This window comes from Pteropus alecto, unplaced genomic scaffold (assembly GCF_000325575.1).
Source record: "Pteropus alecto unplaced genomic scaffold, ASM32557v1 scaffold74, whole genome shotgun sequence".
In the NCBI taxonomy this organism is placed as follows: domain Eukaryota; kingdom Metazoa; phylum Chordata; class Mammalia; order Chiroptera; family Pteropodidae; genus Pteropus; species Pteropus alecto.
Window position 1 is genome coordinate 3,586,471 of NW_006436291.1, and position 26,248 is coordinate 3,612,718.

The 26,248-nt window shown below is 51.2% G+C and overlaps 2 protein-coding genes across 4 annotated transcripts in view; one reads left to right on the forward strand and one right to left on the reverse strand.

The window, feature by feature from the left end:
- The window catches only part of FAM196A (family with sequence similarity 196 member A), a 38,965-nt gene extending 26,028 nt beyond the window's left edge, over window positions 1–12,937 (forward strand). For 2 of the 3 annotated variants that reach the window (XM_025047520.1, XM_006912860.3), the window contains one exon: window positions 10,347–12,937. In XM_025047520.1, the coding sequence (XP_024903288.1) occupies window positions 10,347–10,530 (184 nt within the window). In that variant the 3' untranslated portion in view covers window positions 10,531–12,937. Of the gene's footprint in view, window positions 1–448; window positions 1,272–10,346 lie in introns of all 3 variants that reach the window. The other variant, XR_003046604.1, reaches the window with a different exon arrangement.
- Window positions 1–26,248, reverse strand: part of DOCK1 (dedicator of cytokinesis 1) — a 380,982-nt gene that overhangs the window by 228,775 nt on the left and 125,959 nt on the right. The window contains 2 exon segments of the mRNA XM_025047519.1: window positions 19,369–19,464; window positions 21,129–21,256. Coding sequence (XP_024903287.1) covers window positions 19,369–19,464; window positions 21,129–21,256 — 224 coding nt within the window.

Genomic DNA, 26,248 nt, shown 5'->3' on the forward strand with positions numbered 1-26,248 from the left:
ATTACGAGAGCTCTGGGTCTGCGAGTGCACACGCAGGGAAACGTGTGGACAGTCAGGCCTTTCTCAGGAGAAGAGCATCGGCCTCCGTCTGCCAAACAGCTGCTCTGGACGGTGAATGGACCACCCGGCTCACTGGCCCACGGAGACCCTGAGCGTCACACGTGGCATTTTCCGTAACCGGGAATGTGGAATTCCCCAGGCCATCTCGGAATGAAGATGAAAAGAGATACAAGTTTCAGTTTTCCCTAGTAAAACCTTTCTGGATTATCATCTGCATTTCCTGTCAAAGGACGCTGTAATTATTTTGGAAAATGTTTGAAGGATAAATTACTAATATAATCTTTGCTCATTAGCAGCTGAAATCTTCTGTGCCCAGCCTGTCTTGGTAATTCTCTCCTCAGACAAATCTGATGAGTCACGTGTCTTTTTTGTTCGGATTTTGGTGCAGAAAGAAGCAATGAGACATCCCACTGACAAACCAGCATTTTCCTCCCTCACGGAAGTGGTTAATTTGTAAAATAATACAACAAAATCGCTTGAATTCAAAACTGTACTTTTTATGAGAATGGCATGTGCTAGCCTCAACTCAGAAAGGAAGGAAAGCAAGATCCAACAGATAATAATGATGCTGATTCAGATTATAATCAAATAGGCTCTTTACGAGAATTTAAAATTTTCCTGTGAAGTGTTAGGATTCTTACCACTAGCTCCAAGGCCTGGAGGGACTGTACCCTCCAGGAGGACACAGGCCACACCTGCTTCATTTCTGTATCATCAAGGCCACCACACAGCTGGCCTCACGTGACACTAATTATGCAGAGGGGCCGGGAGGGGGCTGGGGACTTGATGGGTGCCTAGCCCTTTGTTTGCAACACCACAGAGAGAGGGAGCTTCCGGAACGCCCTGCTGCCTCCTTCATATTGCCATCATTGACAGGACCCACTGAAGCTGAAGCAGAGTCGGGATTCTGAACCACCATTCTGGTAAAACAGCCACCCCCTTTCTATTTGATGCTTTGTGTGCATTTCTTCAGCGAGCATTTGTCACCGTCCTCCGAGATGGCAGGCTCTGCACCGGACACTGGGAGATGGGAAGGAATTTGCAATCTGGCTGAAGACAACCCCAAACATACCCCCCTGCCAAAGGACGCCGTACAATACAGCCCTGACAACAAGGATCCTTCTGTGCCCAAGGTGCTGGCCACGGACTCAGTGACGAAAGGCACAAGAGGAGGAGCTGAAGGAAGCTGGGAAAATGGACCTACGGCACAGGTGACTCAGAAGAGACAGGATCATGGTGGAGGGACGTCATGTCGGGGAGGGTTTAGGGATGTTCCATAGAGCCCCCCATCTCCCACCCCCTCCCCGCCGCCAGGCTAGTGTTGGGGACAACAAGCAGCAACAAGGAGAGAGACAGCTAAAACATCCCTGCTCATCTTCACGGCAGCTGGGGAACATTCCAGTACATTGCAGTCTTTGCTTATCAAGTAGGAAGCTCCTAAATTCTGCAAGTTCCTCTCCAAAGTAATTAGAGGGTTTCAAAAAAGATGAGTAAGATATCCTAATATTATGAGCATGAACGAGGAATTCGCAGAATTAATGGGCTTCATTTTCTCAAATCGTCCCTGCTTAATGGCTGTATAACCAACAAGGGCACAAAATACAAGGCTGCAAAGATGGCGGACAAACACGAGTGTGCGAGGTGCACTGAGCCTGGCGTCCCGCAGAAAGGGACTGGCAAGGGTGGCACACCCCCACGACGGCAGCAGGACGCGGGCCTCGCGGCCAGCGAAGCCTGTTAGCGGAGGTGATGGCATTTGCAGGCAGAGATGGCGCAGTCCACCCTGTCCAGAGCCCCTTGGAGTGGACTCTCCGTGGCTCTTGTCACTTAGTGACTCTCCTAGTGGGACTGCCCTTCCCAGGCCTGCTTCAGTTACCGCCACTTGTGCGTATTCAGTTCTTTCACAGGCACTGACGGGGAGGAAACCAGCCTTTCGTCTAACGCTTAGCGCTCTGCTCGCACGATTTACCGTGAGGGCTGGGACAGGAGCGAGACGACGGATAGGGTCCCCTGGATGAAGCCCTAGGCAACGCTGCTCTGGCGTAAGGGAAAATTTATTTTTTAAATAAGGTAAATTAAAAGCCAGAAAAAAAGAATGAACGGACCTCGAAATTCTCCATGAAAATTCCCAAAGCCAATAATTCAGATTTTTTCTATTCTATTAGAATTCTAAAAATATGACATCTTTTTCCCCAATATGCAAGCATTAAGTTTAGCAGCCTTTTAGTAACCTGAAGTAACATCTTGATTTTAATGCATAACCCTGAGACTTCCTCGATGCTAGTAAACTGATCACAGCTGTGAAACTGACAGGTGGTCCCTCATGTCACCCTATTATTTATGAAGCCCTCGTCAGAGAAGGGCTGCTTATGCTGATAACGCTCCTGAGACCCTCACCTTCAGTGACGACATTAACGCTCACTCACCACTGTCCAACACAGCAGCAAAGTGTCCCGCTCTCAAGTTCATCAGGAAGTCAATGTAGATCATTTTTAAAATGACTATAGACTTTTGTATGGGCTAAACACAGGACCCAGTCCTTCCCACGGCGCCCTGAGTTGGAGCCCGTGAAAGCCCTCGGGGGCCGTGGACACCAGAGAAGACGGTGTTTGCCAGGGCCACTGGGCTGACCCTTTGTGCCCATCGGTCATCCTGAAAGAAACGCTCTCACAGAAAGGACAAGCTGGGGGTTCTGCGGGGAGCCCAGGCTCCAGACAGGTCACTGATGACAGCACAGATCACATACATGCAAGAAGCCGATGGCTTTCTGGGCTGTGTGACGAGACTCTCGCTGCTTCATTTCAGTGGGGACACCTCTCTGCTCACAGCAGACTAGACGGGGGAGCTCTTTAGGGCATGTGGAACTCACAGTTCCAGGCTGGAGCTCAGAGGGGTGGGTTGCTTTGTACATTAGCTCCAGCACAGGGACCCCACGAAACCATTTGCCTCTCTGGGCAGAAGAGAGCAGATGAGGTGAACCCCACTCAAGTCGCCTGACCTGGTGCTCCACCTCTGGGCACCTGCGAGATGCACTGCAGCCAGTTTTGGACAGTTATGTGTTTTCAGTTACAATGCACTTCCTGGCCAAACGTCAGAGGCTGCGTGTTCTTCAATGAGGCCAAGGACAGCGGTGTAGTGACAGGCGACACTTGCTAAGTACTCACTCTTTTAATTACAAGGTATGACCTTTGTGGCTTGCTAGGTCTGTGGCATAAGATATGTTTGATACACATATGACGCTCCTGGTAGCGACTGGTTGATTCCTTCTCTACTTGGTAAATTACCACGGGCCTGAGAATTTCTGATTCAACCTCACAGTTTACAGGAGGCTGGAGCGTGGTCCCCGATCCTGGTGCATCTGGCTGGCCCTCAAACCCGGGCACTTAGACAAGGCCTGAATGCCAGATCAGCATTTGTACTGCAGAGAGTCACAGATCAGACAGACGCCAAGGATGGAGCTCTAGTCAAGCATAAAAGGAGAATGAGTCCTCCGCAGTGTGGGCTGGGAAAGAGCCAGGATGTGGTCACAAAGGACTCCGTCTAACTGTGACTCCGTCTAACTGTGACTTCAGAGAAAAACTCATAGGGAGGACACCAGACTAACGTTGTTTTTGTTTTGTTTTGTTTTGTAAGTTCCTTGCCATCACATACCGGAAAAAGGGGATAGGTCTTAAAATTTGGGTATTAATATTATTGAATATCCATCTATTTCTGACAGTAACTCTATAAACTGATTACACACCTACTATGTTAAGTAGTGGTGAGGGAAGGATTTAAAGTGATGATGAGTCATTTCTCTGTCTAAAGTGTTAAAAGCTAATAATTACAAATTATTAATATTAGAAACTACTGGAATGGTAATTTATATATATATATGTTTATATGCCTACGTTATTTTTATATGTACATGTAGCTATCCGCCTGTATATCTGTCTATATAAATGCCACATATATACTACACGACATATAACATACCCACGTATACTAGATACGGTGCAGCACGTACAGGCACCGAGAACCTAGCTTCCAATCCCTCGGAACGTCACTGGCGTCGTCCATGGTGCTGGAACGTCACTGGAGTTGTCCACGGTGCTAACACGAAGCTCCCACACTGAAGCTGCTTCCCCAGCCGCATTCTAGCTGGTTCCACAGCCATGAAGCCTTGTGCTTAGGAAATGCCATCTGTCCCATCCAGACTGTCAGGGTCAGAGCCATCACACACTCCAGTGTGCTGGCTTTCCCAGGCTCGGACATGTCTCCCCTCCCATGTGGTTGTTCCATGGAGCCCCCCGTGGGGTGAGAGCGCCTCTCCACAATCAGTTCACAGCCCAGAAGGCTCAGGCCTCTGAAGGGGACATGAGTTATCCACACTGACGAGCAGGAGTCAGAGCCACAGTTAGCGCCAAGGGACTCCAATCTAATCCAAAGAGAATTAGAAACATAGGCCCCTGCTCCGCAGTCCACTGCGCCCCACCGGCTCTGTCGAGGCTGGAGAGATCGGAGACTTTGGGTTTTCTTCCAGAAGCAAGTGCTGGGGAGCTAAATTCACCTGCTTTTAACTCTTAACTGCTACACACAGGGGGCTGGAGAAAGGGACGTTTTAAATACCTTTCCTTTAAATTAATTTGAGGATTCGGCGACAGCTTGCTCAAGAAACTGCGACAGGGCTTGAGTATTTATAGTGCATTAGACAACCAGAATATCAGCTGGAGAGGCTAGGACGCCACTGCTCTGCAGCATCAAGGGACGTGGCAGGCAGAAGTGTCACTACAAAGCCCGGCAGCGGCTCCGAGGAGAAAACAAGGCTTGGGTCCCAGCTGACGGAGCGGACCGAGACTGAGGGCAGAGTCTCATTTCTTTGGAAATGTACAGGAGACTAATTTTGTCAGAAAGTCCCCATACTTAAAAATTCCATTTTCAGGAGAAATAGACTAGCCAAGCAACCAAAGCTGCACCCCATCGCTTTAACCGTCCGTCACAAGGAGCCGCGTGCGGCAAACGGCTCTGCAGTGGCACACGTGGCGGTCCAGCCTTAGTTGGCGCGGCGCTCTCAACACAAAGCGTTCGGCCGGATGGTCGCTGTCTGGTGGAGGGCGGATGCAGGTGGGGGGAGGACGGACAAAAGAGTCAGGGAGAAGAGCTCCCCCGGATCTCCACGTCGCACGCGAGCCCAGCAGCCCTGGGGTCACCCCGTCTCCCCCAGCTCGGTGTGCAGCCCATGGTTCACCTCGCACTAAAGGAGAACGCCGAGCTTCAGCCCTTCACGCTCATGCTTTGAAACTCAAGACGTCAGGGCTTTTTCCAGGCGGCTTATCTTCCCGAGATATAGCATGCAGGATGAAGTGCGTGTCCCTCTGCCAGTGCGTTAGGCAGCAGATCGCACCTGCAGGAGGTGGGCGGCACCACCAGCAGCCTCCTGCCTCGTGTGTGCTGCTGGGCTTGAGACCCCCGAGCTGGAAGGAAGCGGTGTAAACCCTCAGCCGAGTCCTAAGACACGATACGCTTGGAGCACGTGCGCGCACAGACAAACACACACGCGCACACATCCCCGTCAGTGTGTGTGGGAGCTGGTCTGGGGAAGCGTGTCCAAATGGCATGGGGAGACACGTCGCCTCAGACGGAGCTCAGAGGCAGCCGCATGCACAAAACAGTACCCGGGCCTCCGGCCCAGGCCGCCCTCCGGCCCAAGGGGAAAACGGAAGGGAATAAAGTGACATTCCCAGGTTCCCTTGAGCAGAGCACAGGAGCAGCTGGCGTCGAAAGCACCCCTGCTGGCCCCGTCCACCCTTCCCAAGATCCCACTCCAGACTCTTCTAGAAAAAGGGAAGTGGGGAGTGGACCTGCAGGACCAAGCTCCAAAAAGACCCTGGGGTGTGTTCTGCAAAAAAGCTTCAGAATCGCCATCAGTTAAGTTCTGATAGGACAGAGTTGGGCCACCGATGCTCCTGGAGCGTGTCCCACAGCGCGGCCTCCGGGAGAAGCCCTGTTTGTCTGCGGCAAGGAGGAAGCTCCTCGTGGGAGGAGGGAGGGGACAAGAACGACAGCAGTGACCGAAACTGAGCAGTCCAAGCACCTGGGATGACGGCCGAGAGGGAATCTGTCTCCTAAGGCTCCACGGCCATTTGTGAATTCAGTAAATATCACACAGGCAACTGCCGAGTATCGGGCCTGCTGTAGGTGCTGGGAACATAGGACACGCCTCCCTGGCCACACAGCGCCTGCATTTGGGAGGCTGGAGGCGAAATGATACAGAAACAAGTAAATAATGACCCACGTGAGTGCAGAGAAGGAAGAAAGGAGCGAGGACCAGCATATTCCCGAAGATGGCTGGAGAATGAGGAACGTGTGCCTGGGACACAGGGACACAGAGTGGCCAGCCATGGCATAAGCCAGGGTAGGTGTTCCCGGTGGGGGTGGGGGGAGCAGCCGTGAAGACGGTGGCAATGTCTTCAGTGACAGTGACAGTGCCCACACCGTCTCAGGCAGCACGTAGGGTGCCTGTCTCCAGGTCTGGAGTCACTCGGATCAGTGTGTGAAGCCCCGAGTGGGTCATCACCCCTTCTCCAGGCAGCCTCCCCGTGCCCCACCTGGGCCGCTTGCTGAGTTAAACAGGGGGAGGGGACATGCACGGAGGCGTCCAAGTGGCCTGGAATGGGCGCAGGTGGCTTGGGTGCCAGTCCTCTGTTCTGACCCGGACAGCAGGTGCCACTTCCTTCTGGCCGTCCGGCTGTCAAGACTGAAGGGGCCTCTGCTCCGTGACAGCCAGAGTTAGCCGGACCATTAACCTCGGGACACTGCTGCCTGCTCCTGAGTCAGCGGGTGACGGGGCGTGTTCCCTCCCCGGGAGAAGTGTCACCCAGCAGGATGCAGTGCAGGGAGCGATGCACATTCCCCACCTCACACCCACGGCACGTCGCTTCACAGTGCGGGCGACACAGGCTGGGGAGGCGCGAGGCGCGAGGGCACGTGGCTGGCCCCGCTCCGGCATTTCCTGTCCTGCCGGGCTTTCGCTGCCGCCCACACTAACCACGAAGACCCCGCTCCCGGCTGCAGCAGCGGGAATCGACTGGACAGATGAAGGCGCGTCCTTCTGTTAACAGGGACGGATGAGATCACTCTGTGATAATGTGGTTCCGTGGTGTGATGAATTGGTTAATGACAGAATTCCCAGTGTAGCGGCTTAATGGGAATTCAATAATTACAGGTGCCCGGAACTGTGGTGTTAGCCCAGGAAATGCGAGAACCGCCCTCCGATCTCATCCTCGCCCCCTGTCTGGGCTGCTGAAGGGCTCGTGCTGTGCAGGGCCTGCTTTCAGGAGTCACCGGGCGCCTTGATAAAACCCCTCCGTTGCTCCTGTTGGCTGGGATAACTCCCGGCACAATCTGTTTTCCTCGTTAAACATCCGAGTTGAAGAACTCTTTTATAGGCATCTCGATCACTGTTAGCTCATTTCCATTACAAAATTGGTGGTCGACACATAAATAAGGACAGCAAAATATTTGAATTGCATCTTAGAGTTTAGAAAACGTTTCACTGACTTTGTTTTTGGGTGGTGGGGGGAATCATTACCTAATTCAGTGAGATGGTCGGGGTGGTAATTACTTCATCGCCGAAGTGAAGGAAACTGAGCTTCAAAGAGGACATGTCCTTATCTGAGCCCCGCCCCCCAACCCCACCCCGACATGGAGGGAAGACGATGGGACGGAAGCCTGTTCTTTCTCTGCCCCACGTAGCAGCGCTGAGGGGCTGTGTTCGCAAGTGCAGCTCGTCCCGAGGTTTTCACTTCTCACAACTGTCCTCAAGGGGAACGAGGCCTCCGTTACCACGTGGTCTAGGTTAGCAAGACATGAAGTCACAGGGTTTCCCCCTGCTTCCCGGGCACTGCGGCACAGCTCAAAGACAGCCTTTAAAAGTCTTGTTTGGGGAGCAGGGGGCAACTGGCCATAAACTTCTCCGACAAAATTTCTAATTTTTTCCGTGTTATAGTCTTTGACAATAAACGAAATGGAACAGTGGATTTAAAACATAAAATGGTCCATTAGATGGGTCTTGAACCTGTTTTTAGAACTCCAGATAACACAGCTTTGCTGTTTTGTCTTTCCAAAATGTCAAAATTTGTCTAGGATTAATGGTTCTCTAAATCAATAGGATTTCGTGTTTATAAATGGTTTGCAGTTCTACTGGATGTACAATGTTGTGAGTTTGTATATTATTATCACCGCTGAGCTTTTACTAAAATCTTCTGACATTTAGTCTGGCATTCAGACCAGACGTAGGAGCGGCACAGAGCAGAGTTCTCGGGAAGCCTGGCACAAGGCGGCATCCAGGTTCAAGTAATAGGGGACAGGGCAGGTAAGAAGGGAGGCAGGGCTCATCGATGCCGGGACCGTTACAGAAACATGACACTGGACCAGGGGGTCCTGTTCCCATGCCAAGGGGACCCATTAAGTCTGAGTTAAGGTTAGGAGACCAACAATAGTCCTTTCAAAGCCGAGGAGAGAAGAGAGGACTCTAGGTGTGCTGCAGCATTCTTGGAAGAAACTTCATAAGAAACAACGTCTACTTAAAAAATCATTTTTAATCCTGTCATCTAACACAAACGTTTATCACCACTGGCACGTCTGCACGCTACGGCTTCAGCAACTTAATTACAATTTGGGGTTAGAGTCACCAAACGCTATCTATGTTTTTGCCGGAAAAACTGTCTTTGATAACAACTCAGTAATGTTCAATGGTGTTGACTGGATAAACAGACTGTTTTCCCCAACGCTGGATATTTTTGGCTCTTACCAGTTTTCCAGACAGATGAGATTTTACAAGGAGAACATAAGCCAAGGTCATTTCATTTCACAACTGTTTCAGGTAAGATAAATGGGGTTCTCTGACCTTGAGAAAAGGTACCCAGGAACAAGCTTTCCCACACCTGACATATACGTGCTAAGATGCACCCTGAACCCTCATGTTTGGTTATCTATTTATTCCATGAAGCACGTGTGTGCAGTCTATGCACGAGCGAAAGGGTTCCTCGTATGTCACACTTTCACTTCAGCAAACACATTACAGTCGCGCACGGAGACAAACGCTGTTAGGCGATTTCGTCACTGAGCGAACATCATAGCGACTTACACGAACCTGACGGGTCTGGCCTACCGCACACCCCGGCTGTACGGGACGGGTCTGGCCTACCGCACACCCCGGCTGTACGGGACAGGTCTGGCCTACCGCACACCTAGCCTGCTGCTCTCAGCCACAAGCCTGGACAGCATGTCACTGCACGAAACGAGATCAGATCAAGCACAGGAGCAAATGATGCGACAGGAGAGGCGGCAAACACGAGACGCGGGGGGCGGCCGCCAGGGTGGCACAGCGCTGTTTCACACAGCTTCTCTTACAAGCAGCAAGAGTCCACTCCGAAGTAACGATGAGAAGTGTCGCCGAGTGCGCTCGAGCCCGTAACGGCGTCGGTCGTGACCGTCCTCGGGGACCACGCGCGTCAGGGATCGAAGCCCCCGCACGCTCACGCAGGCGGCGTGCACGTCCACGAAGGCCAGCATCGCCGCGGACCCGAGGGTAACTCGCCGTGCTGCATCACGACGCCTATGACATCGCTAGGTGACGGGAGCCTTCAGTCCCAGCCTCACCTTGCGGGCCGCCATCGCGTACGTGGCCCGCTGATGACGGAAATGTCGCTGTGTAGTGCTTGGCTGTACATACTGTTTACTAACAACATTTCAGAGGTTTGCAAAGAAAACCAACAAGTTATTTTTCAAAAAAAAAATAAACCTATCTGAAAGACAGCTGGCACTGAACAGCACGGGTTTGAACTGAGCGGGTCCGCTTACACGAGAATTTTATTCAATAAATACCGTAAACGTTTTTTCCTATGGTCTTCTTAACATTTCCTTTGGCTTAATTTGTTTTAAAACTACAGTATATGATACGTATAACACAGAACATACGTGTGAAGCGACAGTTTATGTTATCGGCAGGGCTTCTGGTCAACCGTCGGCCACTAGTAGCTAAGTTTTGGGGGAGTCAGAAGTCATGCGCGGATTTTCAACTGGGATGGGGGCAGGTGTCCCCGACCTCGTGCTGGTCAAAGATCACAGCAGCAGAGCTAAAACAGAGTCCAGCTCACTGCTTCATACCGGGCCATAAAGTGACATCATAAACACAGCACAAATGATGGCGACCCTGGTAGAGCGTCACCACGTTTGGCTGTCACTGAGGGGCTCTTCACATATGAAAGACCGAGCACTCACTACTTTCCCTCTTTTCTTCCTAGTGTGGAGCTAGATTTTAAGCAGCAGGAAGACAAACTCCAGCCAGTGCTGAGGAATCTACATCCTTTCGAGGAAACTCAGGTTGCACCTTCGCCTTACTCTCCGGAGTCTTACTCCTCGACTCCCAAGCAAAAACCCAAAACTGAATCTAAAAAGCACGGAAGATGGAAACTCTGGTTTCTTTAAAGCTCGTGGCGTTTGGAGTCTTCAGGCCGTCTTTAAAACCCACCGGAGTTAAGTAAACCCTTTTCCAAAACGAACAGGATCAAATGAACTGTGGCTGACTGGGTAGCACCCAGTTCTCACCCTGCTTACCAAAAAGGCCTTCGTACTAACAGGTAATTAACAGAAGCAAGGGGTTCCGTGTCGCAGCTTGCCAGCTGCTCCTTGCTGTTCGCGGATGTGGGATGGAAAATCCGGAACGAAACTTACGTAGTCAAAGATGACAAGTGAAAATTCTACCCCCACCCCAGATCGGCAAGTATTATGTCATCAGCCTGCAGAACGGCAGGCTGTCTCTCTGTACACAGCTAAAACTCATAATTACTTTCAAGCCTTTATGTTTTTTTAAACAACGAGAAGAAAAAGCAAGCCTTATGTTTGCAAAGGACTTCATTTTTACTTTGCTTTTTGCAAATAAGCAGGGGGCGAGTGCAATTTTCAGCACATCAAATTCTGGAGAAAGCACAATTTTTTTTCAAGTGGTCAGAGACCATGAATAATCTCTAAAATGTGACTCTATGTATATTTGCCTTCGTGTGCTGTAGCGCTAAGCCAAGTGACCACATCACGGTGTCACATTGACACCTCAAATTTAGCATTCTCCACATCTCCAGACATGTTTACTGCTCATTTTCCAAGTGGCCAGCAGCCGAGAGTCACCCCAAAGTTAGGACATGCCTTTACCTGATGCGAGTTGACAGGGTCAGAGCTACTGGACATTAAGCTTTCTTAGATCTCGTTTTTAATCTTTTGGTATCCAAAGGCCAAATGACAAATTCCTGACAAATTCCGGCAAGAATCTGAAAACACACACAAGAGATCCACAGTGGATAATATGGTCACCAACAACTCACAGGTGTACACACTCTGCCACGGGAAATAATTTCCGTGGAGCAGTCTTTGAGACATTGTTCACCTCGGAAGTGCAGGCAGATGTTACATACAGCGCGTTATGCTTTGTAGCAAGTGTGGAAACCTCGAACGTCTCGAAGAAAGCCTGCGCGTTTAGTTTAGCTGCTCCTCCCAGTCAAACTTAGTGCATCGACATTTAACCTATCAGTAAGTCGTAGTAGATGAATACCTAGGGGAAAGCTGTGAATCAAAGGTTTTTAGGTATTTTCTAACTAAACGGTGACACTTAGAATTCCCTCTTGATCACACATCGCAATATAACTCTTAGTTCCTTGGTATTTTCACTCTTTTGCGCCTTTCCAAGTATCTTTTTATAGAAATTAAAGCCCCTGGTCTATCAATGGCTTTGTCTATCGATTTCTGCTTTTCACAATAGAAAGTAGGGAGGTTACTTTGCCTTTTCTTTTTTTTTTTTTTTTGTACAACTTAAATTTTGAATCGTTTGTGAACATACGAGAAAACCCTGTCTTCAAGCTTCTGTCCACATCTACTCTAGAGCGACACGCACACTCACTGAGTAGATGTCAGAAGGTCCAGTGGCCCCCCTTAGCATCTCTCCACCTGTACTTTTCCGACTGGAGCTATTTCTTGCCATGCATTTTCCTCCTGACTCAACCGCAAATCTGCTTTAGTTCTAAGTGTTTTGATTCTACAAGGACCTAGTGATCGGCAATCAGATCTTAGGCTGAAATAAATGCAAAGAGTACACATCACGTCAACACCCTTCGGGGCCCCTCAAGCCCTCCCGCAGATGTATGCTTTAATTAAAAGAAAAATACACATCTTCTGTGGAAACACTATACGAGGATACAATTCCTTGACTATCAGTAAACAGAACTGAGAACTATTTTTGAGCAAAAGAAGAATGAACAAGTCGATTCTGTACCTTGAAGGAAGTGCAATTGTTTCATGTAGACATAAAGTTTAAAAACTGTGTTTCATGTATTTTATACTGTTTTTAACTGAAGTTACACAAATGTTTCCAACAAGTTATCTCTCTTTGTGTTTTAAGAATCCCAACTATCTCAGAGAATTGAAGTAAGGGTATTAGCAGCTTTCTAATTAGTGCTATAAATCTGTATAAACGAGAGGACATCCAAGTAAACAAAATAACATCACTGTATGAAAGCAGTCTAGACCAAAAAGAAAACAAAATTTTCAGAGTCAAAAGGGGACTGAAAAACACTAATTCCTACTTTAAAGTAAAACTGTCTTCAGAATAGAAAGAAATATTTTCAAAAATCATTTCATAGTTCAGTTACAATGTGTCACTAACAGATGATGATTCTTCTCTTAGAAAGATTTAAGTAAAAGCTTTGATACAAAACCAAGGTAAAAAGTCCAGTGTTCCCTCATATGTAGATGTATCCATGGCATTACGTATAGAGATTAAATTATTATACTTGTCACTAAATTCTTTATTAATTTTTAAATAAAAAAGAAAAACCAAAGGTAATGATTTGTGTGGCTATTACACTTATTTCGTGGTTTCGGTAATTTGTGACAAGAGATACAAGAAAATAAGAAAGAAAGGACATTCCGGCTGAAAAGAGACGAGGCTGCTGCGACGTGCGGGCACTGTCCCCTGGCCCGGCTGAGGGGGGCGTGGGGCTGAGATCTGGCTGGGACTCCACCCACCGGACCCTGCACCGGGCAGGCAGGGGCTGCGCCACCAGGAAGACGAGATGACTTTTTAGGTAAGCGGGGCACCACGGGGGCTCACGGCAGGCTCGCCCAACTGGCATCTAATTCTCAAAGAACCTCAGACGGAGGGGTGAGCTCGTCAGCGTCCCCACGGCGAGTCCAGCCACGGCCCCGTGAAGACATCTCTCTAGATCATCCACCGAGCGGGTCCCGGCCCCGGGGCCCCCGCTACCTCTTTCCTTTCTCCTTCCGTCCCCCGCGTGGAAGGCCAGCACCCCACTAGGCCGAGCACCCTCCCTCTCTGGTGGAGACCAGCCCGATGTTGACCCCTTCCCCGAGGGAGAGGTCCCACCCCCTTTCCTGGCCTCTGTGAGCACGGAGCCCACTTGCGAGGATGGGGTGGGGGTGGGGGGTCACTGTAGGCTGTGGCAGAAGGCTCCCACTGTCCTCCCTAGTTCCTCGGGGAAAAGGAAGGGATGAGCTGACCCGTGCTCGGAAGTGGGGTGAGACCCAGCGCACTACCAAGAGCATTGGGGGGGACACTCCGAGTCACGTGCTATGATCACCTGTGAGCCATACACTGCTGCTGCCTCAAAGTCCTCTCTTATAAACCACTAGCTACAGCAAAGGACACCGTGCCATGTAGGTGCCCACCAGGTACTCTGGTGGTGTGTCGCTGGCCTCTGAGGACAGAGACCAGGACCTCTGCATCTGCCCCTTTGACCTTAGACCCCCTGCCCCCAGCTCCGACAGAGTATAAACGGGGAGGGAAGGAAGGTGTGGGCAAACCTTGCTATCCTGGACAGAGCCTAGAGAGTTGGCAGAAGCTTGCCACGCGCATCCTACGAGGTTGCAGAGGTGTCCATCTCCGTGGCGTAAGTGGACCGGCATCAGGCGGACCCCAATAGCAAACAGTAACAGCGAGCCTGCCCCACGACACCGGACTCCTTGGGGTGCCACCGCAAGCATGGCACATCGGAGGTACAGCAGTCCCCGGTACTCAAAACACACACCGTCCAGTCAGAGCGCTTGCTTTCTGCCTCTCGTAGGGGACAGCGAGGACAAACGGGAAGCAAGAATCGAGCCGTGAGCTGGTCTGTCCCATCCTGTTGCAACGACATGGCGCGTCTGCCGAGCCCACCACTGGTGGGCTAATTTTTCACGAGCGTTTTTATCAGCAAATGAAACTTGACTTGGTTACTAAGCGAGGCAGTGTTTGTCACCTGAAGGTCACAGCAGCTGCCTTCTACACGGATATATCTCCTTTTATCCAGGAAATCCCCACCACTGGCACATTTGGCCGGGGGATAAGGGTACAACCAATTTATTTACTGGAAGAAAAGAGCTGTTGACTCAGAAATAACCTTCTGTTTTGGGTATCAGTGTTAACCGATCAAGCTCTAATGTGCAGCATACATTTTGGCAGATGAGAAAGTCATGTGACAGCAGCACATCGCCTTTTAAGTAGCTCAATAATTAAGTTAGGACACCTTTGCGGTTTGAGGGATACACAAGATTTGCAGAGGCGACTTTACCCGGCACTGACGTGGTTTTTATTTCCTCTGCAGTAAATTTACAGTCAGTGACCAACCTTGAAAAAAATCCTAGGGCCGGAGAAACCCGAGGCAGGCGAGAACTGTTGTGCCACAAACAAAAACGAACTTACAAAGCCATCACGGCTGACACGCGCCCTGTGTCAGGATGGCAGCGTGAAAGCCACATGCCAAGTGGATTAACTCCCCATTGTACCGTCAGAGATGGTTTAGACAGCGCAAAATCCAGATGCCGCCCCTTCGAAACTTCAGTGATGTACTACTTTCTTTTGCAAATGAATATAAGAATAGCATTTCTTTAAAAGCACATTCATTCATAAACTCCATTAGAGTAAATGTCACGAAATGAACGTTTAGGCGTGGAGACATATCCCTGTGAAAACATCTGGTCACGAATCTCGGTAAAAAGGCTCCCTCCGCTGAAAGACCGGTACCGTCACACTGTCTTCCGGATGACGGAGCACGGCGACCTGAAGCCACCCAGGCTCGAAGAAAGCACTGGCTTTTCGCTGACGGCGTCGTCCTCGCCAATGACGCTGTCGTCACAACGAAGCACACCGCACCCCGTCACTGTCCCCAGCAGCTGGTGCTCAGAGCGGGAACAATAACTTCCATCACTTGCCTCTAGTGAGTCAGGAGGTCCCGGGGTCACAGGAACAGGACGGAGATCCACGCGGCCGGTGCCCTGTCCGAGCCTGCTTCTCCACGGGGATCTCTTCTTGGGAGAGGCCGGCATTTCCCTTTCAGTGCATCGGTCATTTCCAGGCTTCTGGTGTGAATCCAGGCCACAGAAAAATCTTTAAAGGTCCTTCTCACTCAATTACATTTGTAAAGGACCCATTAACGGAGGATAAATCCGATCATTCGAAAGCAGCAGCAGCTCATGTCACAGAAGGAATATTCCTATGTATGACTCATTTCGTCTGCTCTTAACCCAGCTCTGTGTACAAGGGGTTATTCCGGCAAAGACACGGGGTGGGGGTTCCGGTCTGGCCACCTGCCCACAAGACAAGAGCATCTGAGCCACCACGGCCACCTGCTCAGAACTTACCGAAGACTACGATGCTATCTAATGCAAAAGGCCTAGAAACCTTTTCAAAGGCGAAGAGAAAAATAAAATCTGAAATCAGACATTATGAAAGCAAGCATGTCACTCGATGCTACAGTACGAGACCACACTGAGGTAAAGATAAAACAGCATCTTAACTGGGTGGCAAGGTTACTGCAAAGCTTCTCCGTTAGGGCCTGTTGTAAGCGCCCACATGATCTACGACTACATACCTGCCAGGTGGCGTTTCATTTGTTAAAAAAGTATAATAATTTGGATCATGTCAGTTTTATCATATACATGAGACATATTCCAATAGCCCATTTCAAACATAATGTTGAAAGGTATAAAATAAATTAAAACAAATGACAGACAACAAACCGCGTAGTGTTTTACAGAATACCACAGACATAGGTAAAAAGGACCACAGTGTATGTCACGGCCGCTCCAATGACACGTGATGTTGCCGGTTCTCAACTCCCACACACACATACATCGACAGGGAAACTGTCAGACCAGGACAGCTGTCACAATAACTTATTCCAGTGCAAACAGAGGTCACGTTTCTAGTATTACTGGTGACAATATCATGGAACAAATCATTACGTGAGACATCTATGCAAAACTTTTTAGCTCCTTAACGTTTTTAAGTCCATTTTCAATGATTCCTTAGAATTTTTAAGCCAATTCATATTACACATTTTCTATTCCATTTATGCAAAAAGTGAGTAACAAGCACATGAAGAATGAAATCTCAGGGTTACAATGGAATGTTACGGCTCACCCCGAACGGGCCTGTAAGCCATTTTCGCGCTTTCTCCACGCGCGAAGGTCCACTGATTAAGTTTGGGGTCCACCTCATCAGGGGTCTTTTCCCTGGATCATCCTCTAATCTAAATTCACAGAGCGATGAAGATGACGTTCGGTCCTCGTGCGAGCAAGCCAGGGACAAGGTCAAGCACAGCAAGCGGGGGAGCGTGTCAGTCCCACTGCTCTGCGGCCATCACAAAGGGACCCGTGGCTCCGTCGCGGCCCAAGGATCCTGCAAAACACCTCGCATTCTAAACGGCAAATCCCTTCCCGAAAACACCTTGACGCTGTCATTGCTCATTAAACGATGACAGCTTACTCAGAATCCCTTGTTTGTTTGAGACTCCTCCCACCACAGCCTGGTAGTTTTACAAGTGGAATCTGTGGGTTTTTTATAGATACTGGAGATGTTGGAATCGGGAGGAGTCAGCTTAGGTCCTAAATCCGCTTCCTGCTTCTGGAGACTTCTGCTGGAGAAGGTCAGGGAGGTGGGAAACGGGCCCGGATGTGTGCGGTCGGCCCTGGACCGCCGCCAAGTGCTTGGCGGGAGCCAGGCCGCAGCTGGGGAGGACCGAGCGCGGGTCCTGATGTCCTACCTCCTGAGAATGTGCACAGGCCCCTCCTCACGCTCTCCCAAGGGGCCCTCAGCACGGAGCCTCCTCCAGGCCCTTCAGGAACCCATGGTGGGACCTGCTACCCCAGGAGACCACAGCCCTTGGCCCACGGACACGACTGGAGGGGAAAGCAGAGGTGCCGGCTGTCTGCACGGCTGCCTCCCCAGGGAGGGGACACCCAGGAGCAATTCAGAGTCCTCCTCATGACCTCCGGGGACACCAGGAGGTCAGCCTCACGAGTCTCAACTTCACAGAAAAGACCACGGCAGCCAGCTTCAGCGCCAGCCAGGGCTCCGACTGAGAGCTGCCACGCCAGCGGTGGGGCCTAGGGCATTTTCTGTAGCTGCGCACGCATGATGAAGGAGAGAATCCAACGTGAATCTTCCCATCCCTCGCACAGTGCCCAGCACGCGAATGAGAGCTCGAGGGAGAGCAGCTGTCGTCACTGCCACTGTTACCACGATGCCTGAGACATCAGTAGCTTCCCAGAGGCCTGCTGGGCCACACGCCCGAGCGTTCTGCCTTCGTCAGGACCAGTGGCTGAGCTGCGAGCACGTCTGAGAACGTCGCGGCTCTGAGGGCCCGTCCAAGTTTGTTGGGCGTCCTCTGCGCCCCTCTCCCCACATGAACTGCTGGCCAGCGGGCTCCGACCGCGGGAACACACACCGAGGGTCGAGCCCCTTACCAGAGACGTTTGCCTCCACACCGCCATCCGTCCCAACTGCCTATCGTGACAGCCCATCGCTCACTCGCTGTAACCCAAGGGCGCCCCCATGTCACCCCCAGCCTCTCTAATCCAGTCCATTCCAACGGGGTCTTAACGGAATGACACAGAACTTAGTTTGACTCCGAGCCACATGTCATGCGCTCTACTTCGGGCCCTCTCACACGTCCGCAAGGTGACAGCGTTCCAAGGGAACCACAGCACAGCCCCGAGGAAGCAGGATCAGCAGAGGCCGGAAGCGCTCCCAGAGTCACCCCAGGGCTTGCTCCAGGCGGCTCAGTCTCCCCCAAGTTTGACAAAGGCATTTCAAGATTACAGAATAGTTCTGACGAGAAACACGAAGAAAACATTTACGTTTACAGAGCAGTGGAAAAGCCCCCTCCGGAAAAAGCCAATTTACAAGGAGATCTCTTACTCCCTAATTCATAGAGGTTACAGTCCAAGCCCAGACGAGACAATACCTTAGAAAGGAAAATCTTATCATAACATGTGCTGAACTCTGCGACAGAGAAGACACAATGACACCGGATGGACACACACCAAGGCAGCGATGATGTCCCCCTGTGCCCCCATCCGTAGTCACTCGAAACCACAGCCTTTACGGTGACGCCGGCCACAGAAACCAAAGCAGGTCTGGTGCTACACTGTCTGTCGCCTTGCCGTCGGAGGGGGCCTTGTGCACCTCGCTTGTTCTTCTCCAAGAAGAACGGAGAGAAATCCAGCCCCACAGGGGGGACCCGTGTGCCAAATCTGACTGCCAGGGAAAACTCCCACTGGATTTTCTGTTCGTGGATTAGGAAAGTTATTATTTTTATTTTTTTGAAATGCCATCAAACAGACTTAGTTAAATGACAGACTTAGTAACATGTATGAAAAGCGAAAGAAATTAAATGGGACCTACAGGTGCATTTATTATCTAACAAACCAAACTTCAGAATAACTGGCATGAGAAGGAAAGTGATAAACTGGAAAAAAGTCGCCATAATAAAAATCTTAAGACTGTCTAAATCACTTAGAAATTTCATAGGGAGAAAAAAGCCTATTCCATGCTTCGATAATCTGTATAAGAGAAATGTCGACAATACGCTAGTGTAGACATTAAAACAGCTAACGTGGAGTACCTCAGCTGCTTCTAAGAACGTCGTCATAAAGTTTTATTAATGGCATCTAAAATATAAATATGTAGAAACTGCCAGAAAAATGAACACGTAGAAGAAAACACATCCTTTGCCAGAAGTAACGAGAAAATCAGAACAAAACGCTTCTGTCTCCAAAAGGTCGGTTTGCTCACCCTCTGACTTTCATAATTTTTTTTAAAATCATGGAAAACGAGTCTGTTTTATATACGACTGTTCAACAAAGGCCTTTCACCCACTCGCTATGAGCCGTTAGTTTCAAAAGAAAGGAAAAGGTCCAGGTGGGTTTTGAGGTTTGCAAGTGACGTTCATGGGAATGAGGCCACAGCGAAACACCCCAGCGGTGTCACCGAGCACTTACGATGAGTTCGGAATCGCGTCCCATGGAAATGACGGTTCGGTTCACTGTCCGCAGAAGCTTCTCCATGATTATCTGGACGTGCCTCTGAGTCGGCCCCTGGAGAAGGACACGCCAGTGAAAACCAACACTCATGACGGTCACTAACATGCCAGCCCTGGTGGCTGTCACTGAACCCATTTACCCTTAAGGAGTCAACCGATGCGAAGCCTCAGCGAGATGAAAAATGGTCCCTGTCACAGGCAAACGCCTTCACAAGGAAAAGTCAAGCCGTTTTGTTAATTATAGTCCATTAATGATCACTCATTATATAACCATAGTAATTTAATCTAAGCAAATCTCAAACATAAAAGCTAATCTGTTTAAACAATATGTTTATGACCCCTGATTAGCCTGCCAATGGGTTTTCTAGACACGTGGCCATCTGCACGTGGAGGGCAGGCAGATCCCCACCACAGTAACTTGGGGAAGAAGCACGTGGAATAGCAAGTTTACACATCATTTTAGCAAATGCTCTGAAATTCACAGTGCTCTTCTATGTCGTGGGGATAGGATGCCTGATTCTGCTTCGTAAGCTTTATTTTATCTTCATGAACCTCGAATCTGCTCAAAGTGCTCTGCAGGTACATTCACGCAAGACCCGGCAGGCACCACCTGCTCAGTTGGATTTGGCCACATGGCCCCTTTACTCCCAACCTTTTCTCCAGTTAAAACAGGGAAAGCCCTGGCCTGGGACCACTGGAGGCTGTTCTTTGGGTGAAGGCTCCCAAAGGCTTTCGAAGGCAATGCCACTGTTAGAGCAGGTGTGGCCATCACCACTGCGAACTCACTGAAGGTGCCCTCCTCAAGGGCATGATCTGGGCTCAGAGAATGAGCCAGGACCGAAAGGAAGGGGCGGGTCGGTGTGGGACTGTGCTCACCGGAGGTGTCTGGCGGTCATGTGGGAGAGAGGCTAAGACCCAGCCCTGCTGGCGTGAACATCCGGGCCAGTCTGTCCAGTGCTCACGAAAGAGATGGCCAAGGCCCTATACGCCTTTCCAGAGACCCCTGGGGAGCCAATGACTCCACATGTGAACGAATGTATATGGTGGCTACGCTAGGGGTGCGGAAGCACAGAGGGAGACTTTCCCACGTGCGCTTGCACTAACTTTTGATTAAGAAAAAGAGTCAGCGGGAAAAGCATACAGTGTAGAAATGCAAAAGGCAATGCCATTAAAAAAAAAAAAAAGAAAAACTAGCTAATAAAGAGCGGAAAGAAATTACCCACGGAGAGCGAAACCAGGGGAAAGAGGCAGAAAGTTGTTCTTCCCAAAACTCTCAGAAGCACCACTGACCAAAAAATGTGTACATACTCCTTAACAAAATAAGAACTGAAAGAAAAATATAAGTAATTAGCCTCTGTTTGTTTATTTCCAATTTTTAACATCAAAGCCTTTGTCTGACCTTAAGGATCAAAATCTAAGTCTTTTAGATTTAGCTGCGAGGCATTTAGCTGAGAAGTCACAGGATATAAAGTTAAAAATATTTTCTTATGGGGAAGAATAAACATAATGTAATTAGCGCACCTTATACATAAATCAAGATAATTTGAGGGTGCAAGTCTACAGAGAAAGAGAGAGGCTAGCCCTTAAACTGAAGGCCATCTCCCTTTAAGGGAATCAGATGTGCCTTTGTACCTCGAGGCTACGGCTGACGTGAATTACACGGCGCCACCTCCCCTGGGGACCTCGCAGGCAGCTGGAGCAAGCGGGGCCACTACTCACCACGTCCTTCCTGTACAGCACCTCCAGGATGTCGCTGAGCAGCTGGCAGCAGGCCTCCAGGTCCTCCTGTCTCTCCAGATGGTACTTGAGCTGATCCGTCACCATAGGAAGCAAGATCTCTCTGCAATCTGCAGGGACACCAGGTGCCAGTTAGCAGGAGACCCACCAAGTGGCAACTCGTGCTTGCTAGAAGCTTGTCTTCCTAGCATGTTACATTGTTCTCAAGCACATTACATTCACCGTCTGCCAGCTGACATGTGGAGAGGGTCAGGTTACTTGACTATGAAGAAGTCGCTTGTGTTGCTATGTAAGTTTACGCACAAACTCGCATGTGCATGACTCTATCTGTGCATCTCCGTGTAAACACACAATTCACGGGCATGTGGAGGCCTCCCCTCATCCACGATTTCGCCTTCTGCGGCTTCAGTTACCCACACTCAACTATGGCCCCAAAACAGTAAATGGAAAACTCCAGAAATAAACAATCCCTTCGTTTTAAACTGCGGGCTCTTCTGAGTAGCGTGATGAAATCTTGCACTGGGCTGCTCTGTTCCCCCTGGGATGTAAGTCACCCATTTGTCCGGTGCGCCGATGCCAGACATACAGTACGATGAGCTGCTGCGAGGGAGCGGGCCCCACCCGCGTAACTTGTTACGGTACATCATCATATTATCATTAGTCGCCATTCATCTCTTACTGTGCCTGACTTATACGTTAACCGCAGGCGTGTACGCACGGGAAAAGGCAGCACACACAGCGTTTGGTACTGTCCACAGTTTTGGGCATCCACTGGGGGACCTGGAACGCATCCGCCTTGGATAAGGCGGGGCGACTGTGCATCGACATAAACACGCATGTCGCACAGTGTGCACACAGATACAAACACATGCTGGGGTCAAACCTAATTCTGTGTACCTACGAATGAGGTGATTTGCAACTTTGGAGGAAACGCTTCCCGCAGAAACGGTTTGAGCTGCGGCTCCTCACTCGGTCCCAGGAGAGCCAGAGCACCGTGTCCCTCTACGCCCAGCTGCCACTGCCCCAAGCTCCGTCAGCCCCTCTCTTCTCCTCTTGGTCTTTGCTCACCCAGGGACAGCTGTCTGCTGGGACCATCCGCAGAGGGCTGAGAGCTCACGCTCCAAAGTGACACTGTCTGACCTCGAATTCTGCCGGATTCCCAGCAGGACCATCGGGGCACCTCCCTGAGCCTCGGTGCCCTCATCTCTAATGTGGGTGCGATGGCAGTGGCCACTCACGGGTATGAGGCACAAGGCACTACAAGGGTAATTGGAAGGTCTGGGTCTGGCACAGGTTAGATGATCAGGGCAGGGGACTCGCTCTCATGATGTGACACATATGCTGGTGACGAGCCACAGCCTCTCTCTGGCCTCCCAGACCCCTGAGCTAATGCACAGGCATGTGAAGGAGATCAGGGTGGGAGTGAGCAGTGACCTGGGAGGTGAGAGTCAGGGAGGCCTCCTTCAGGAAGCGGGGCCTTCACCCGCTAGCAGGAAGAACAGCGATTTGCCATGTGGGGCGCACACTGGGGAAGACAGTCCAGGAAAAGGACTCCCCTACACATAAAGCCAGAAAGCCTACACCAAATGATGCATTCAAAGAAGTACGTCACCGGCTCAGAAGGGTGGGGAGCCTAAGGGCACATGAGTGGCTGGATTCAGGACCGTGATGGGCAAGGTGAAAAGGGGTGGGGAACTGGAATGTTCTGGTGGAGGAGACGTGATCCGAACAAGGCTAGAGACCCTCTGTGACGCTGCACAGGCGGGTGAGGGGACGGGCCGCATGGCGCTGGTCAAGTGGCCACTGCAATGGCTCAAGCAAGAAATAATAAAGACCTGAGCTCCTGCTGCTGTGGTGGGTTTGAAAGACGAGGCCTCGAAAAAGGCGAGCTGAAGGCAGGCTGACCCCACTGCCAGGTGATCGACTGCAGGTGAGGATGTGGGATCAAGCACGGCTGGCATCCTGGTGACGAGTGTGTCCTCTGAGGAGCCACATGGCATGCCACCCGAGGAGAAGAAACTGTGAAAGTGTGCTTAAGGCAGAAGGAAATTACTAGGGTTTGGTTTTGGACAGCTGAGCTGCCTGTTGGACACCCGAGGGACCCCACTGGGCAGGCAGACGGAGAGAGGGTCCTACGAAGGTTTCCGGCTTAGAAAGAGGCTGCAAGGTCCACAGCCTCCAGGCAGCAACGACGGCTATGGGAGGGGAGGGTGCACGGCGAGGAGGAGGGCCTGGCAGAGCGTCAGGACGTCACGTGCATCACGAAGACGGAGTGAGGAGGGGTGCGGACGGGGCTCACATGGCTGACGTCACACAAGCCGAGAGGAATCAGGTGGCCAACACGGCCACGTGTGGCAGCAAGAACGCGTGGACTGGAACAGCCCCACCAGCTGGCACTGTGGCCCCCCTCCCAAGGCCGGGAAGCATGGCCATGACTACGGGACACGGGGGTAAGTCAAAGCCGAAGGACGTTTGGGTCTTGTTTTTCGGACAGGAGCAGAGAAACGGAAGTTCAGAAAATTCAAGAACGAGGAAACAGACACGAGTGAGAGTCAAGATGAAATGCGACTGCCAGTCGTCTCGTCCAGCCGGGAAGTCCCACTGGAGCGCGGCGTTGCCCGCCCCCGGCGTGCACTGCCCGTCGCAGCCCCGCCCTGCACCATGAACGCGCCCGGCCACCGCCCTTCCTCCAAAATGCAGAGCACGACAGAGGTGGCAGCAGAGCTCGGAAACATTAAACGTGCCCGGCTGGCTTCTAAGATTTTACATTGTAGGACTTACAACGTTAATGAGACATAAAAGCATGTTTTGTATTAATGTTTCCTGACATTTTTTAATACAAGAAAAAAAAAACGAGCATGCAACATTAGAATGGTTTCTGTAGATAAGCGGTGACCCAGTTAGAAGACTTTGCCAAGGACCGCAGGGTGACGAAGGCCCGGGGGCGAGGCAGGAGCGGGTGCAGACGGGGCAAGCAAGGAGGCAGAGACAGCACAGGCCCTCTGCCCCACTGTCCTCCTGGGGGCCTGCGTGTAGGAAGCTCGGAATTTTTTGAACCCTATTTTGATGCATTCCCTGGGAAAGGACTGATAACGACTCCATTTATTCAGAGTTCTGTCCAACGGGTGTACGAACCCACCTGACTTCCTATTACAGCCATTGGTGCACAGGCAGAAGTCACATCTGGGCACAGGCCAGCCTTGCTGGCCATCGTGGCAGGGACCTGCAGGGGTCAGGGCGCCAGAGCACGGCATAGAGAAAAGGCGCCGTCCTGCGGGGACCAGGATGGTCCCTCCAAGTAGACGCTCCTGGATGTCAAGGGGCCCTCACGAGGCCCCCTCAAGTTCTCGGGAGAGCACCTCGGGCTCATGAGGAAAGTGCTCTCAAGAGCCGGATGTGCTGAGGGTGCAGGAGTGTGCACGGGTTTGGAGAGGTGCCCAAGGACAGGAAACTGACCTCGGGGTGGCAGTGAATCCAGACTGAAATGCATCTGCCCCAAATGTGGACCCAGGGAACACGTGGACTCCACTGACATCCCCAAGCCCCGTGCCTCTCCCACGAAACCCCGATGCTCACAAACCACAGTCACCCTGACCTGCGCCCTCGACCACAGCGCAGTCGCCCCTGTCCACCTCAAAGTCACCCCTAGCACTGCCACCGTTCAGGAGAGAACATTGAATTCTCAAGGCATCTCAGAGAGAGAAGTTAGAGCCACAAAGGCCTGAGCAGGTAAAAAAAAGATCCAGACAACACGACCGAGGAAAACGTGGCTACAGAAGCTGAGTGAGGCTGTTGCAAAGCAGCTCAGGGACCCGCCCCGCAGAGGCAGGCCCCGGGGGCTGGCCAGCCAGGTGGGGGGCGGTGTGTCCACGAACAGTCCTAGAAAATCAGAGGAACTCAGTTCCAGACTCGAAGATGGCAGAAATGGCCCTTCAGGCTCCGGGATCTGGACCACCTGGCCAATATCCATCCCTTTCCGCCCCATTTCTCGGTCACGCTGGACAGGCCGTCGTGGGCGTCACTGTTCTCAGAGCTAATGGAGCGTGCTGGTCTCATTTGTCAGAACTACTCCGAGGGGAAGGAAAGGGATGGACGCCCTGTCCCTCTCTGGCTGCCAACCGTCGCTGGCTGCCTGGTGGGGATGCCCGCCATGCCCCCAGCCCAGGCTCAGCTGTTTGTTACCCAGCCTCTCATGATAATGAACAACACGAATTTTGGGGACCTCAATGCCATTCTGTCATGTTTAGAGAATTCATCCTCTTTGCCCCTTGAGAATGTAAAAACCCACGTTTCAATTCTGCAGACAGACCAGTAAACACAACCTGGACGCTTTCTGAATCCCCCCGACTGGTGGCTGGTCAAGGTCAAGCACGGGAGTGGGGACCAGCACACCTCACACAGAGGATGGAACGAGATGACCCTGCTGAAGGCCTTTGTGAAGATGGTCCAGGGTAGAGGACGCACACCTCCCAGCCCCGAGACAGAGCTCCGGCCCCTGACCACGCACGCAGCACAGGACAAGGTCACCGGAGGGCGCGCCAGATTCCCAGGCTTTTGTAAAGGTAGCACTGACCACATCAGGCATCTCATGCAGGTCCCCAAGTACAGAGGCACAGGCACAGCAGCACCCTTCAGAAAATGCCTCAGGAACCCAAAGAAGAAAAGCATCGAGCCAGAGTCCTTTAGAGGGGCCGGGACGGGCAGGCTGGACCCAGCAGAGCTCGCCGACCGACCTAGTACAGATAGGCCTCGGGTACCCAGCCCTCGGCCCCGTGAATGACCGGTCCCGGTCCCCAGACCAGTACTGGGGTGCGATCTCCCTGAGAGCAGAGGTCTCATTCTCATCAGTGGGGGTACCCCTGCATGTAAAGCAAGACCCGATGAAGGGGTGGGTGTGTGCGCAGTGTGCACGGTCACGATGGTGTGTGTGTGTGTGTGTGCGTGTGTGTCCATGTGTGTGCAGCGTGCACGGTCACGATGGAGTGTGTGTGCGCGTGTGTGCTGAGTGCACGGTCATGGTGGAGTGTGTGCGTGTGCATGCGTGTGTGTGCAGCGTGCACGGTCACGATGGTGTGTGTGTGTGTGGCCTAATTTAAGTGACA